The sequence below is a fragment of the Babylonia areolata genome, chromosome 1, assembly GCF_041734735.1.
Source record: "Babylonia areolata isolate BAREFJ2019XMU chromosome 1, ASM4173473v1, whole genome shotgun sequence".
NCBI lineage: Eukaryota > Metazoa > Mollusca > Gastropoda > Neogastropoda > Buccinidae > Babylonia > Babylonia areolata.
The window spans coordinates 27,386,252-27,403,751 of NC_134876.1; the positions used below are offsets into that span (position 1 = coordinate 27,386,252).

A 17,500-nucleotide genomic window follows, 5' to 3' on the forward strand; every position below is an offset into this window, starting at 1 on the left:
CCTGTCTCTCACTGTCCTTGTCTCTCTGTCTGTCTGCTTCTTCTTCTTCTCCTTCTCCTCTTTCTCCTTCTTCTCTTTCTCCTCCTTCTCCTCCTTCTTCCAACGTGACTGTGCGCGGCAGGTGATGTACATGTACTACCTGCTGTCGTACAAACTGCTGCTGGGGGAGCACAGCGGCAACAAAAAGCGGCTGGCAGACAACACCTTCCTCCTGGCACTGGACGGGGATGTGGACTTCTACCCGGACTCGGTGCAGCTGCTGGTGGACCGCATGAGGCGCAACAGGCACGTGGGCGCCGCCTGCGGCCGCATCCACCCCATCGGCACAGGTCAGCAGGAGAGAGGCCTGGCCCGTCATACACGTTTCACACACACACACCATCACACGCGCACGCACGCACGCATACACACACGCACGCACAGACACACACACGCAAGCACACACGCACGCGCTTTCGCGCACATACAAACACGCACACACAAACACACGCGTGACACATAAACACAAATACGCACGCACGCATGCACACACACACACACACACACACACACACACACACACACACACGTACACACACACACACACACACACACACACACACACACACACACACACACACACACACACGCACACACACAGCGGGTGTTGATGTACTGTTATGATCATTGTCATTAAGAGTAGTAATAGTCGTTGTAGTTGTGGTGGTAGTCGTAGCACCAGTAGTACCTGAAGAAATAGTACCAGTAGCACTAGCAGTAGTAGAATAGTAGTAATAGTGGTGGAGTTGGTAGTGACAGCAGCAGCAGCAACATCACCATCATCAGCAGCAGCATCAGCAGCAGCAACAGTAGCAGTAGGAGGAGGAGGGGCCCAACACTCGGCTTATCACAGATTGACATAAGTTTACATTTGGGCCAACAGCAAAGTGAGAGCTGTATTATCAATTGTTTCTCCAGTCAATGGGAAATCATTTACAGCTTAGTCTTTTGTGAAGGACTATGACTCTCAAACTGGGAGGCAAAATTGCACTGGCCCTTAGTGCTGCAGCCTTGTGGGCTAGTTAGCCTTTGGGATCCATCCCAACGCCGACTGTCCTAAAACCCTCTTGGCCGAGAGAGTGGGGATGCAACTTGGGCAAGACACTCTCCACTATAATCGAATTCTAGCCCAAATAGTCGGAACAGCAGTTGCCTCCTCTGCTGTTCTGATAGTCATAGTCGGACACGACTGACTATCATATAGCAGGAGGAGGAGGAAGAGAAGGAGGAGTAGGAGGAGAAAAGGAGTTTTATAGAGCACGTATCCAGAAAGCATTTCGTTTCATTTATTTTTCGCTGAGTCCGTCCCACCACTCGCACTCACACAACCCACTCCGAATTTAAGCACAAGTGTGAAATATATTAATAACATCATCTCCTATTGTAAAATAATGATTTTGACATCGCCTCTGTCTCTGTGTTTGCTACCGTGTAGATCTGATGATGTGATAATTACCATATCTTACCGCAAAACAGTTTCAACATCGCCTCACCCTCACAGCCTTTTCCGAATACAACAAACATCGTCATCACCATCACCGGTCCCTCAGATTCCGAATCCTTTGGGGCGCCTTCGAAGATTTGTCAACCACCTTTCTCCAGTCCTCGCGTCTCTCGGCCACTCTCAGGGTGTCTCTCAGCTCCATGTCTGTCCACTCTCGAATGTTGTCCTCCCATCTCTTCCTTTGTCTGCCTCTTCTTCTTCCTCCCCTCACTGTGCCTTGTAGGATTGTTTTGGCAAGACCAGAGGAGCGTGTGACATGACCAAACCACTTCAGTTTTCGTTGTTTGGCGAGTGTTTGAAGGTCAGTATAGGGCCCGATTTCATTGCGGATGCGTCTCTTGACTTCTTCATTCGTGATGTGGTCTTTGTATGAGATGCCTAAGAGTCTTCGGAAGCACCTCATTTCTACAGCTCTTATTCTTCTCTCTAAGTCCGCTGTGAGGGTCCATGATTCACATGCATGATTGACATGACCAGAGAGCGCATCAGTCTGATTTTGGAACTGATGGCGATTTTTCTGTTTCTCCAGATGGTTTTGAGCTTGGTCATTGTGGCTGTGGTCTGGGCAATTCTTGACAGTATTTCTGGTTTTGATCCCTCGTCTGTCACAATAGATCCCAAATATTTGAATCTGTGAACATTTTCAAGTTTCTGGTCTTTGATTTTGATTTCTGATGTGAAGTTGCTGTTTGTCATCACTTTTGTTTTTTCCCCGCTGATTTCCATACCAAATTTTGTTGATTTTTCTTCTAAGCGGTTCACTAAGTCTGTTAGCTCTTGCTCGTGACCAGCTAATCCGTCAATATCATCAGCGAAGCGCAAGTTTGTGATTGTTCGCCCTCCAATGCTCACTGTTTCTTCATGTTCTTCTAGTGCTTCTTCCATGATTCTCTCAAGAAATAGATTAAAGAGAATAGGGGAGAGCAGGCAGCCCTGGCGCACACCGACCGTCGTCCGAAACCAATCACCTATGTTGTTGTTGTGAAACACTGCATTTGTTGCATTCTCATAGAGGCTCTGTACGACTTTGATTAGGTTGGCATTGATGTTGTAGAGGTTCGTAGTTGCCCACAGTGCAGCGTGCTTTCTTAAAATCGATAAAGACATCAGTCACCCAAGCAAAGTGATGCTGAAGATCTTACTGAACAGGCTCAAACCACAGGCTGAAAGAATCATCGCAGAAGAACAAGCTGGATTCAGACCTGGACGCAGTACAACAGAGCAGATCTTCAACATAAGACTCAAAATGGAAAAAAAAAAATCTCCAGCATCAACAACAAACATAAGCACATTTAAAACAACTTTTGAACGATGTATGTAATATTATCTCTTATTTGCAGCAAAACAATTTTGGACATCTCTCTGTCTCTTGTCAAAGAGGATGCAGACCTGTGTGCATTACCATCTCTTATTGCAAGACATTTTCAGCAACAGCGATAATATAAACCATAACTGCTGAGTCTGTAAAACTTTCAAATGCAGAAAGTCGATAAGAAAAAAACACACAACAAAACAGGTTTGTAAAAAGAAACTCACTTTGATATGAAGCGTCAAAGTTTCAAATCGTAAGTTCATCATCACGGATTATGGTTTTGAAACGTTGACACTTCTTATCAAAGTGAGTCTCGTTTTTCATCCCACATTTTTTTTTACCTTCCATATACTTTCTTCACATGGTTCGACATTGCGTCTGCTTCTGTTTGCTACCTGTGCAGGTCTGATGGTGTGGTACCAAAAGTTCGAGTACGCGGTGAGCCACTGGCTACAGAAGGCCACGGAGCACGTGTTCGGCTGCGTGCTGTGCAGTCCCGGCTGCTTCTCGCTCTTCAGGGCCTCCGCCCTCATGGACGACAACGTGCTGCGCCGCTACACTAAGCTGGCCACCCGGGCGCGTCACGCCGTGCAGTATGACATGGGTCAGTGAGGGGGGACACTGAACACTGAACACTGAAATGTTTAATGTCATCAGCTGTAAAACTCTAGTGACATAGTAGGTACTAATCAGAACAAATTGGTGCAAAACGGTGAGGGGGGAGGGGAAGAGAGAGAGAGAGAGACGGGGGTCGGGGAGGGGGAAGGAGGAGTTCTGGGGGCTGGGTAAGGGTCACGAGATAAAGTTTTAAAAGGTGTGACGGGGTAGGGAAGGGGGTTGGGGGATACGGTGGCAGACTCTTAAGGGTGGAGTACTACACCACTCAGTGAAGGGGGGTCGGGGTGGTGAGAGGTGGAAATGAGGGGGGAGGAGAGGGTCCTGGACAAGGGATGGGGGGGACTGGATTTGGGGGATGGGGGTGGGTAGGGGAGGAGGGTGCCGTGGATATCTGTTTGGGGTGGGGGTGCTGCTGCCGGACGTCAATGTTTTGTTAGTGAAGGGCTGTCACCTCACTGAGATCAAACAGACCTTACAGGTCAGGACTGGACTTCCTTCTCTTGGGACTGAACTGCTTTCGTTCATAGAAAAAAAAAGAAAGAAAAAAAGAAAAGAAATCAACGACACCAATGATAAGCCATCAAAAAGCAGTCACTGCCTTTCAAACTCACGCCATACTGAACTGATTCCACCTAGGCTCAGCAGTCAATGGTGTAATGTTGTTTTCCTTATGTCCCCCCATCCACAGGGGAGGACAGGTGGCTGTGCACGCTGCTTCTCCAGCAAGGGTGGCGGGTGGAGTACGCGGCGGCCGCCGACGCCCTGACCTTCTGCCCGGACGACTTCGGCGAGTTCTTCAAGCAGCGGAGGCGCTGGACGCCGTCCACCATGGCCAACATCCTTGACCTGCTGACCCACTGGAGGCAGATCACCAAGGTCAACAGCAGCGTCAGCCTGCCCTTTATCGCCTACCAGGTCAGTGTGTGTGTGTGTGTGTGTGTGTGTGTGTGTGTGTGTGTGTGTGTGTGTACGTCTCGTCTGCAGGCAGCAGATAGGGGCCAGTTAGTTTTGCTGTTGTTGTTTTCATTGTTGTATTTGGTGCATATCTGTTATGCATGTGTGGGTGTATGTGTGAATGTGTGTCTTCATGTTTTACATTTGTTTGCTTATTTGTCGTCATTGTTGTCTTATTTATTTAATTATTTATCTATTATTATTATTATTATTATTTTATTATTATTTTCATTACTACTACCTTTTTTTATATCATAATTATTATTTATTTATTTATTTATGTAAGCTTATCTATACATATTTTTTTTTTCAAGGCCTGACTAAGCGCGTTGGGTTACGCTGCTGGTTAGGCATCTGCTTGGCAGATGTGATGTAGCGTATATGGATTTGCCCGAATGCAGTGACGCCTCCTTGAGCTACTGAAACTGAAACTTATTGTTGTACGTCTCGACTGCAGGAGCAAATTGGTGGTGTTGTTATTGTTGCTGCTGCTTTTGTTGTCGTTATTGGTAGAGCGGCCAGGTCAGTGTGTGCGCACGAACATCTCGTCTGCAGGCAGCAGATAGGGGCCAGTTGTGATGTTGCTATTGTTAGTGTTACTGACGGGCGCAATAGCCAAGTGGTTAAAGCGTTGGACTTTCAGTCTGAGGGTCCCGGGTTCGAATCACGGTGACGGCGCCTGGTGGGTAAAGGGTGGAGATTTTTACGATCTCCCAGGTCAACATATGTGCAGACCTGCTAGTGCCTGAACCCCCTTCGTGTGTAAACGCATGCAGAAGATTAAATACGCACGTTAAAGATCCTGTAATCCATGTCAGCGTTCGGTGGGTTATGGAAACAAAAACATACCCAGCATGCACACCCCCGAAAACGGAGCATGGCTGCCTACATGGCGGGGTAAAAACGGTGATGCACGTAAAAGCCCACTTGTGTACATGCGAGTGTACGTGGGAGTTGCAGCCCACGAAAGCAGAAGAAGAAAGAAGAAGAAGTTAGTGTTACTGTTGTTGGTGGTAGACCGACTAGGTTAGTGTTCACGTCTCCGCGTCTGCTGGCAAAGGACATAGACAGTTGGTGTTGTTGCTGGTGGTGTTTTGTTGTTGTTAACGATTCTCCGTACCTCTGAAATCTGGCCTCTGTGGCCGAAGAGAGGTGGACTGCCCCTGTGCATCGGCTCTACCACTCAAAACAATTCCCGCACAGGTCTTTCCTGTGCAGTTCTTCTAGGTTGTTGTTTTTGCTTTTGCTGTTGGGAGAGCGGTGGCCCATTGGCAATGCGTGTGACTAGGAAACGTGTGTCCACGAATTCGGTTCCCGGACCGAGATTTTGACTGCCTCCATCCCCCTCCACTACACCTTGGGTCGTGGTCTGGGTACTAGACTTTTGGATGAGACGATAAACCGAGATGCATTTTGCAGCATGCGCTTTGCGCACGTTAAAGATCCCACGGCAAAAACGGTTGTCCCTGGTAAATTTATGTAGAAAAACCCGATGTAATGGTAAAGCGATACACTTGTACACAGAAAAAAGTAGAAAAAATAGGCGACACTGTACTGTGACGACGCGCTCTCCCCGTGAAGAGCAGCCCGAAATTTCTCACACAGAAAATCTCTTGTGATAAAAAGTACACCAGAACAATACAACACATTCTGCAGTGACATCAACAGCCATAACCTTCGGTGATAAAGCCGATAGGACAAACCATCCCGGGATTGTGGGTGTTGGTGCAGGATGGTGAACGGACCGATCCAGCACTGTTCTGACACCACCAGAACGACAACGTGTATCTTCACCAAGGCTGTCTTTCTTAAATTATGCTCATCATGTCATCTTTTATATCATATATCTTTCGAACATAACTATAGTTCTTTCCATTACCTCCCGGTTCCCACACCCGCTGCTCGATTTGTGACAGCTTGAAAAAAAAATTAAATGAAAGAAAGACAGAGAGAGAGAGAGAGAGAGAGATTCAAAATTCAAGATTCAAAATGGTTTATTCATTTGGGCCAAAGCCCCTTATGAAGGGGTGTGTGAACATAATACAATGAAAAACAAAGAAAAAAAAAACAATTCTCGTAACACAACATACATAGACAACTCGATTTAACATAAGTTCCAAATGAAAACTAGCCTTGCTACGAAACAGTGCTTTCATGACGAAGTAGTTTCTCGGACTTTGAAAGCTTTATATAAATACAAAGCAAGGTTCCTAACAGTTTCACGTGAGACTGAAGACATTAACAGGTTCTAGTTAAACATATTTAGTTGTCTATAATATTTAGGCTTAATGAATGATTCTTGAATATTCCTCAAAGCTGGACAACAAAGGACAAAGTGCATATCATTTTCTGTCGAATCTTTGCATAATGGACAAATCAGATCACTGTCATTACATGTTCTGTATCTATAATGATGAACGGCTAACTCAGAAATACCTAATCTGAATCTTGTTGTTATATATTTCAAATGTCTGTCCATATTTAACATCAGGTGGGGTTTCAAGTCTGGGCCATTACTGAGAGAGAACCATACAGACAGGCAAACAGACATCGGAGAGAGAGAGAGAGAGAGAGAGAGAGAGAGAGAGAGAGAGAGAGAGAGAGAGAGAGAGAGACCCATTTGTATTTGTATTTCTTTTTATCACAACAGATTTCTCTGTGTGAAATTCGGGCTGCTCTCCACAGGGAGAAGGCGTCGCTACACTACAGCGCCACCCATTTTTTTGTATTTTTTCCTGCGTGCAGTTTTATTTGTTTTTCCTATCGAAGTGGATTTTTCTACAGAATTTTGCCAGGAACAACCCTTTTGTTGCCGTGGGTTCTTTTACGTGCGCTAAGTGCATGCTGCACACAGGACCTCGGTTTATCGTCTCATCCGAATGACTAGCGTCCAGACCACCACTCAAGGTCTAGTGGAGGGGGAGAAAATATCGGCGGCTGAGCCGTGATTCGAACCAGCGCGCTCAAATACTCTCGCTTCCTAGGCGGACGCGTTACCTCTGGGCCATCACTCCATTTCCCCATCCTCCCCCCCGAAAAGATGTCAAAGGTTTGTGAGAAATAGCGCAACGAAATCTGCACGATGAGGATATAGCTTCGTAACTTTACTGAACTTTACGCTGCTTTCAAATGTGTTAATTAGTTAATCAGTTAGTTAGTTTGTTTCTGTATTTCCTTTATTCTCTCTCTCTCTCTCTCTCTCTCTCTCTGTGTGTGTGTGTGTGTGTGTGTGTGTGTGTGTGTGTGTGTGTGTGTGTGTGTGTGTGTGTGTGTGTGTGTGTGTACTCGCATTTGTGTGGCACGTGCGTGTGAGTTTGTGAGTGCTTGTGTATAAATCCGTGTATAATTTCTCTCTCTCTCTCTCTCTCTCTCTCTCTCTCTCTCACTAGATATATATATATATATATATATATATTATATACATGGAGAGAGATAATGTGTGTGTGTGTGTGTGTGTGTGTGTGTGTGTGTGTGTGTGTATGTGTGTGCGTGTGCGTGTGCGTGCAGACATTCCTGTTCATCTCCTCCCTGCTGACGCCCGGCACGATCTTCCTGCTGATTCTGGGCGCCATCAACACGGCCTACCCCACCCTGCCTCTCTACGGGGCCCTGGTTCTCAACTGCCTGCCCCTCGTCCTCTTCCTCGTCCTCTGCTTCACCGCCTCAGACAACGCGCAGGTCAGTTGGTGGAGAGCTCTGGCCCTCATAGTTTTCTTTTTTAAAGTTTTGATATAATTATTCTCATCTCAGCTGACCGTCAATGTTGATAAATAACGTAAAGTCAGTCAGAGGAATTCCCTGACCCCCCCTAATCCTAATAGCACGCAGTTCAACAAGAGAAAAATCCTGACCCTCAATCAGTAAGAGGAGAAGAAAAAAAAAGAATTTACTCACAGTGCTAATAACGTGTCGGTCAGTAATAAAAACAAATCCCGATCCTCAGAATGAATAATGTTTAGTCCGTATGAGAAAAATCCTGACCCTCAGAGTTATTGAACCTATTGGCCAGTAAGAGAAAATTTTGACCATTTGAGTTGACACCATACGGGTTTAGTAAGTGAAAACCCTAACCCTCAAAGCATGTGCAGTCAGTAAGATAAAGCCACACACACACACGTGCACGCACACACACACACACACACACACACACACATACACGCATGCACGAACGTACGCACACACACACACACACACACACATGCACACTAATGCACGCACACACGAACACACATATATCAATCTCTCTCTCTCTCTCTCTCTCTCTCTCTCTATATATATATATATATATATATATATATCCACTAGAACTGCTACCCCACTGCCACTATTGCCATTAAAACTGCTACTCCACTGCCACTAGAACAGCTACCCCACTGCCACTGCCACTAGAAAGCTACCCCACTGCCACTAAAACTGCTACGCCACTGCCACTAGAACAGCTACCCCACTGCCACTGCCACTAGAAAGCTACCCCACTAAAACTGCTACCCCACTGTCACTAAAACTGCTACCCCACTGCCACTAAAACTGCTACCCCACTGCCACTAAAACTGCTACCCCACTGCCACTAAAACTGCTACCCCACTTCCACTATTGCCACTAGAACTGCTACCCCACTGCCACTAGAAGTGCAGCCCCACTGTCACTAAAACTGCTATCCCATTGTCACTATTGCCACTAAAACCGCTTCTCCACTGCCATTAGAACTGCTACCACATTTCCACTAAAAATGCTACCCCGCTTCCACTATTGCTCACACACACACACAAACGCATGCACGCACACACGCACACGATAATATCAATCTCTCTCTCTCTCTCTCTCTCTCTCTCTCTATATATATATATATATATATATATATATATATATGTGTGTGTGTGTGTGTGTGTGTGTGTGTGTGTGTGTGTGTATACATATATATACTTAAATAATGGGTCCTACCCCGCTGTCACTAGAACTGATACACCACTGCCACTATTGCCATTAGAACTGCTATCACACTGCCACTAGAACTGCTACCACACAGCCACTATTGTCACTAGAACTGCCACTCCACTGCCACTAGAACTGCTACCACACTGCCACTAGAACTGCTACCCCACTGCCACTAGAACTGCTACCCCACTGCCAATAGAACTGCTACCCCACTGCCACTATTGTCACTAGAACTGCTACCCCACTGCCACTAGAACTGCTACCCCACTGCCAATAGAACTGCTACCCCACTGCCACTATTGCCATTAGAACTGCTACCCCACTTCCACTATTACACACACACACACATATGCACGCACGCACACACGCCAATAGAACTGATGTCCATCTGCCCCTAAAATGCTACCCTACTGCCACTGAAATTGCTACCTCACTGCCACTAGAACTGCTACCCCACTGCCACTATTGCCACTTGAACTGCTACCCTACTGCCACTAAAACTGCTACACCACTGCCACTATTGCCACTAGAACAGCTATCCCACTGCCACTATTGCCACTAGATGCTACACCACTGCCACTATTGCTGCTAGAACTGCTATGCCTCTGCCACTCTTGCTACTAGAACTGCTACCCCACTGCCACTGGAACTGCTACCCCTCTGCCACTTATGTCACTGAAATTGCTACCCCACTTCCACTATTGCCACTAGAACTGCAACTGCACTGGCACAAGAACTGCAACCCCAGTGCCACTATTGCCACTAGAACTGCTACCTCATTGCCACTAGAACTGCTACCTCACTGCCACTATTGCCACTAGAACTGCTACCCCTTTGCCACTAGAACTGTTACCCCACTGTCACTAAAACTGCTACCCCACTGTCACTAAAACTGCTACCCCACCCCCACTAGAAGTGCTACCACACTGGTACTAGAACTGTTACCCTACTGCCACTAGAGATTTTACCTTACTACATCAGCTACCATACAACCACCAGAGATGCTAACCACTAGCAATGTCAGTACACGTGGCTGTGAAATCGTGTGACATAAACAACCAAATCCGGACCCTAAACTCACACACACACACACACACACACACACACACACACACACACACACACACACACACACACACATACACATTCCTGTCCCCAGTACAACCCCTCCTCCACCACACACACAAAAAAAACACACAGAGGACAGACTCGCTGTCTAGTCCTTTCGCATGTTCCTTTGAATCCTTCGCGTGAAATCGTTCTGGAAAACAGGCAGGGCGGCACAGAGAGATTGAAGGCACAGAGAGTTTGAAAGACTGACCGTGTTGAGGAAGGGACAAGGTGAATACAAGGTACGGGGCGGAAGAGGTGTCTGTATTGTGAGGTGTGTGGCTGAAGCAGACAGTTTTAGAGTCTAGTTTCAGTTTGTAGGAGACGTCAAAGCCTTCGGATTGATCCTGTACACTACACGCATTAACTCAGTACGGCCAGTCCTCTCTTCTCCTCTACACAGACCCCTCGGATGTCCAGTGGGTGTCTGAATGACCCTACCTTTAGCTTCCGTCGTCAGAATTGTGGTATTCTTTGTCAACATTCACCTCTTCAGTATAACACACAATATTTTGCAATATTTTGATGATGGTAATTGGGGTGAAACGCTGTTAACGTCGTCTCTTTCGCCGTTCGTATGGAGAGAGTTAACCCAGGCAAGCATTGTAGGTGATATTCTTAGAGATTGTCTCCCCCCTCTCTCTCTAGCTCTGTGTGTGTGTGTGTGTGTGTGTGTGTGTGTGTGTGTGTGTGTCAGTGTGTGTGTGTCAGTGTGTGTGTGTGTGTGTGTGTATGTGTGTGTGTGTGTGCGTGCGTGCGTGTGTGTGTGTGTGTGTGCCTTACTTTCGTGCATGTGTGTGTATGATGTGCAGATTTCCTACGCCGCCATCCTGTCGACGCTGTACTCCCTGGTGATGATGATAGTGCTGGTGGGTCTACTCCGGCAGGTGGCTGAAAGTGGAATGTGCTCCGTGACAGCGATCTTCTTCGTGGGTGTGGCCGGCATCTTCTGTCTGGCTGCATTGCTTCATCCTCAGGTGTGTGTGTGTGTGTGTGTGTGTGTGTGTTTGGGGGGGGGGGGGGGGGTTAGCTTCGTTTTTTTTCGTTTTCTTGTGACTTTTTGATTGTTTGTTTCTTTGATTGTTTTTTTTTTCCTTGGAAGGAGAGGGTGGGAAGGGGAGTGTGTATCATTTTAACCGGTGGTTATATTGCATGCACGGCCCAACTCTCGGCTTATATCACAGATTGACATAAGTTTACATTTGGGCCAACAGCAAAGTGAGAGCTGTATTATCAATGGTTTCTCCAGTCAATGGGAAATCATTTACAGCTTAGTCTTTTGTGAAGGACTATGACTCTCAAACTAGGAGGTAAAATTGCTCTGGCTCTTAGTGCTGCAGCCTTGTGGGCTAGTTGGCCTTTGGGAACCATCCCAACGCCGACTGTCCTAAAACCCTCTTGGCCGAGAGAGTGGGGATGTAACTTGGGCAAGACACTCTCCACTATAATCAAATTCTAGCCCAAATAGTCGGAACAGCAGTTGCCTCCTCTGCTGATCTGATGGTCATAGTCGGACACGAATGACTATCATATATATTGCATGATATTGCTTTATGGTGTATGATATCATATTGATTATTGTGGTTATCAAAATACATGATATATCATGATATTAAATTGCTTTTCATTTACTTTATCTTGTAGTTTATTTCATTTTATTTTATTTTGTTCTGTTTCATTTCATGTGCGTGCACAAGTGTTCAGAATTTGGGGAACAAGACTGAGATAACATATTTCTTTCCATTAAAAAGAACATTTTTTCCCAGCAAAATGTGGGGTATAGCACCTCTTTGTAGACTGCACCAATCGAAGACATGTTGTTCTTCGTCCACCAGACCAGGAAGGCCGTCACAATGACTGTATATAGAGCATCGCTCAGTTCGTAGAGCTTCTTGAATGAGCACTCCTTGATTTGAGAGCTCGGCTCCGCGAATTTGTTCTACACAAACTTCTCTCTGATACGACATCTGAGGACACGAGCATTCCTCTGTAACAAAAACAAAAAACCAAAAAACCAAACTAAAACAAAACAAAAAATAAAACCCAAAAAACCATGATCAAACAACAACAAACAAACAACAAACAAAAGAACAAAACAGTAACTACCCCCCCAAAAAAACAACACGCAACAACAACAACAAAAATTAAATGAATAAAAAATAAAGATGTAAAGAAAAGGTAACTCGCTACCTAAAGGGACAGAACCTCAAGAACAGCGCTGCTTTGCTGAATTCCACCATCTACTACAAAGGTAAGGAACAGATGTAGATCAACAACACTCCCTTCCTACCCCTTCCACAAAAGAAAAACAAACAAACAAACAAACAAACTTCCTCTTTCATTTACTTCTGTGCTAGCTGACAGACAGTGCCAAGCAGCAGTGTGTTGAAGTGTGTGTGTACCTTTTAGTAGCAACAGTTTACTTTAGACTTCTTCATGTCCTAATAAGGAAAGAAAGAAGAAAAAAGAAAAAAAAAATCTAAGTACATGTTATGTTATATATTCTCAGGAGATCTGGAACCTGGCGTATGGACTGCTTTACTTTCTGGCCATCCCGTGCACGTCCATGCTGCTCATCTTCTACGCCGTGGGCAACCTCAACGTGGTGAAGTGGGGCACCAGAGACGATAGCAAGCCCGCCTCCGACGGAGGACCCGCCAAGACACCACAGAGCCGACTGCAGCAGATTCAGGGGGGTCTGAAGCGTGTGGTGTCTATGGCCGGTGGCGCTGGTGGTGCTGCTGGTGGTGGTGCTGGTGGCAGCGTGGATGGGAAGGACGGTGGGAAGACTTCGGACTACAACTTTAGCTTTGGTAACCTGTTCAGGTCGGTGTTTAAAAAAAAAAAAAAGTACTGTATTGTATTGTACCTTCGTATCGCGTCGTGTCGTGTCGTGTCGTGTCGTATTTTGTCATGTATTGCGTCGTATTGTATTTTATTGCATGAAACCATGGATACGAATGTGGACACAAAATAAGAAAAGAGAGACGTGCACTAAGTGCACACCACTTACACCTATACTTTTTTTTTTCCAATTGACCTTTCTTTATCTACATGCCGTGCGCTAAGTGCACACAACTTATACCTATACTTTTTTTTTTCAATTTACCTTTCTTTATCTACATGCCGTGCGCTAAGTGCACACAACTTATACCTATACTTTTTTTTTTCAATTTACCTTTCTTTATCTACATGCCGTGCGCTAAGTGCACACCACTTATACCTATACTTTTTTTTCAATTTACCTTTCTTTATCTACATGCCGTGCGCTAAGTGCACACAACTTATACCTATACTTTTTTTTCAATTTACCTTTCTTTATCTACATGCCGTTCGCTAAGTGCACACAACTTATACCTATACTTTTTTTTTCAATTGACCTTTCTTTATCTACATGCCGTGCGCTAAGAGCACACAACTTATGCCTATACTTTTTTTTCAATTTACCTTTCTTTATCTACATACCGTGCGCTAAGTGCACACAACTTATACCTATACTTTTTTTTTTCAATTTACCTTCCTATATCTACATACCGTGCGCTAAGTGCACACAACTTATACCCATACTTTTTTTTTTCAATTTACCTTCCTATATCTACATACCGTGCGCTAAGTGCACACCACTTTTACCTATGCTCTTTTTTTTTTCTTTCTCCAATTTACCTTCCTTTACCTACATACCTACCTGTCTGACTATCTTGTGCACCAACCCTCTCCCCCTCAGGTGCATCTGCTGCCCCACGAAGAGAGAGAACGAAGAGATCATGGAGAGATTCGAGGCCATCGAGAACGCGCTGCATGACCTGAGGAGGACCATCAGAGAGGAAAGCTTTGACGAAGAGGAATGGAATCCTCGTCCTCCGCCTCGTTCTTCCTCTCGGCTAGGGACATACCAGCATTCCACGCCTCTTCCGCATGATGTCTTGGGGGATCGGGAGACCAGTGAGTCTTTTTCTTCTGTAGCAACATTGTCATCATCACCATCCCACTCCATCATCGATGATAAAATAAAGAATATATCCTTTAATTGTTGCCATCACAAATTATGCCATCAGTTGTGTCGTTAATCGTTCGACAGCGGTATCACAGACGCAAATGCAAAAAAACATGGTGCAAAAGAAAAGCACCCAGCTCTAAATACATTTAATCATTGGCTCGTGTGAACGAGTGCACGTAAGATATAAATGAAAATTATCGTCGTCGTGGTCGTTGCCGTCATCACTATCTTCGTCATTACCGTTGTGATCATTGTAGAGGCACGAACATCGACAGTTTCAGTTTCAGTTTCAGTAGCTCAAGGAGGCGTCACTGCGTTCGGACAAATCCATATACGCTACACCACATCTGCCAAGCAGATGCCTGACCAGCAGCATAACCCAACGCACTTAGGCCTTGAGAAAAAAAAGGTGAATAAATAATAGATACGCTTACATAAATAAATAAATAAATAATAATTATGATATAAAAAGGTAGTAGTAATGGTAATAATAAAAAAAAATAATAATAAATAAATAAATAAGACAACAATGATGATAAATAAGCAAATAAATGTAAAACATGAAGACACACATTCACACATACACCCACACATCGACAGCATATTGGAGCATATTCTCTACCCCCCACACCCCCCGCCCCCACCCCCCACGCCCCCGACACCCCTACCAGGCCCTCCGAAAACTCAACTTACCCAAATCGATCACGGAGAAGATCTACACCGTCACACTTTATATATCTACATTTGTTCATAGTTTGTCTTTCATCCTTTTGATTCAAAACACTCTACATGTGTGTGAATATCCGGTGTGAAAACGTTTTGATTTTTGTCTATGAAAGCGATCTTTAAATACATTCATTATGATGATGAGGTACCGTGCCAGAGTCACTTAGGAGCTGGACTTCTGATTCTGAATTCGACAGTGATCAGGTTTCGACATGTTGTTGTGTCTTTGGGAAAGGCACTTTACTCCGATTTTCCTCACTCCATCCAGGTGTGAATGGGTACCTGATCTGACGGGCGCAATAGCCGAGTGGTTAAAGCGTTGGACTGTCAATCTGAGGGTCCCGGGTTCGAATCACGGTGACGGCGCCTGGTGGGTAAAGGGTGGAGATTTTTTATGATCTCCGAGGTCAACATATGTGCAGACCTGCTTGGTGCCTGAACCTCCTTCGTGTGTATATGCAAGCGGAAGATCAAATACGCACGTTAAAGATCCTGTAATCCATGTCAGCGTTCGGTGGGTTATGGAAACAAGAACATACCCAGCATGCACACCCCCGAAAACGGAGTATGGCTGCCTACATGGCGGGGGTAAAAACGGTCATACACGTAAAGGCCCACTCGTGTACATACGAGTGAACGTGGGAATTGCAGCCCACGAACGCAGAAGAAGAAGAAGAAGAAGAAGGTACCTGATTTAAGCTGGGGAAGAAGGCTAAAACGGCGGAAGGAGAGGATTGTGCCTTGCCTCCCTATTTGTATTTGTTTTTCTTTTTATCCCAACAGATCTCTCTGCGTGAAATTCGGGCTGCTCTCCCCAGGGAGAGCTCGTCGCTATGCTATAGCGCCACCCATTTTTTTTGTATTTTTTTCCTGCGTGCAGTTTTATTTCTTTTTCCCTATCGAAGTGGATTTTTCTACAGAATTTTGCCAGGAACAACCCTTTTGTTGCTGTGGGTTCTTTTACGTGCGCTACGTACATGCTGCACACTGGACTTCGGTTTAATCGTCTCATCCGAATGACTAGCGTCCAGACCACCACTCAAGGTCGAGTAGAGGGGGAGAAAATATCGGCGGCTGAGCCGTGATTCGAACCATCGCGCTCAGATTCTCTCGCTTCCTAGGCGGACGCGTTACCTCTAGGCCATCACTCCACATGGCCTATGCCGAACACCAGACACAGTAGATATAAGTTTACCGCCCCGATGGCCGTAAAATGCTAGGGGATCTTTGACCTTTAACATGTAATGATGATGATGATTACGATGACAACAATGATGATGGTGACAGCCGCAGACACCTCCTGTGGGCAGAAAACCCCCTGTTCAGACTGCACGAGGAGGAGGGCGAGGGGCAGGGGCCTGGCCCCGGGAAGAACGTGCTGGACAGCCACCTTTGGATCGAGGACCCCAAGCTGGGCAGCGGGGCCACCGACGACCTGCACGACCAGGAAAAGCGTTTCTGGGACCAGCTGATCGAGGTGAGACAAAGCTGGTGTAACAGTCGTCAAGCTGCCCCGCCATCCCTGCCTCTCCAAACCCCTGCTGCTTAGTTTTAACCCGAAGTCACTCTGGGCTAGGTTTGAGTGACCCCCGTTGTCATTTGTGGCTAGTCAAGATCGCCCCTTACCCCCCCCCCCCCCCCCCCCGAACCCCCCATCCACCGCCAACCCACCCACTCCCTATTTGGTAATCCCCCACGCTTTCTGAGGGTTTGATTAAGCTGTTGGAAAAGGAAGGGAGGTCGTTCTTAGCTCGCTTTTACTGACCCCCTACTCCCTCCTCTCCATTATAGCTAAACGGGAGCAAACATGGGGGTGTTCTGTTTCGAAAGCCTGTATTGATTCTAACTGGGCCAGATTTATCCCTGGGGAGGTAATTTCAAGTTAGCCCGGAATGACACCCATATGCATTCATGGGGGTTGGGGGGGGGGTGCAACATCCATCTATGGGGTAAGTTTTGACTGGTCTGTTTGTCTCTGGTGTTGATTTCAGGCTGGTCTACATAGATCCCGGGGTTGATCTGGATTTCCCAGATTTGCCCCGGAGAACTTGGGGTACGAGTATGTTGCTGTCCAGTCACGCGCTCTTCTTCTTCTGGTGGCTGCCTGCTAGCTTAGGTTGTGCGTGTTTCTTGCAGAAACGTGTAGCGCGCGGGTGATGCCAAATTGTCATTGCCTTTATATATATATATATATATATATATATATATATATATATATATATATATATATATACACACACACACATACATACATACACACACACACACACACACACACACACACACACACACACACAGAGATATA

At 45.8% G+C, this 17,500-nt stretch overlaps 1 protein-coding gene across 1 annotated transcript in view; it reads left to right on the plus strand.

Moving 5' to 3' along the window:
• Positions 1-17,500, plus strand: part of LOC143281460 (chitin synthase chs-2-like) — a 55,901-nt gene that overhangs the window by 26,358 nt on the left and 12,043 nt on the right. Inside the window, exons 12-19 of the mRNA XM_076586674.1 lie at positions 122-329; positions 3,259-3,459; positions 4,162-4,388; positions 7,935-8,105; positions 11,285-11,449; positions 12,982-13,298; positions 14,197-14,414; positions 16,506-16,672. Coding sequence (XP_076442789.1) covers positions 122-329; positions 3,259-3,459; positions 4,162-4,388; positions 7,935-8,105; positions 11,285-11,449; positions 12,982-13,298; positions 14,197-14,414; positions 16,506-16,672 — 1,674 coding nt within the window. The remainder of the gene's footprint in view (positions 1-121; positions 330-3,258; positions 3,460-4,161; positions 4,389-7,934; positions 8,106-11,284; positions 11,450-12,981; positions 13,299-14,196; positions 14,415-16,505; positions 16,673-17,500) is intronic.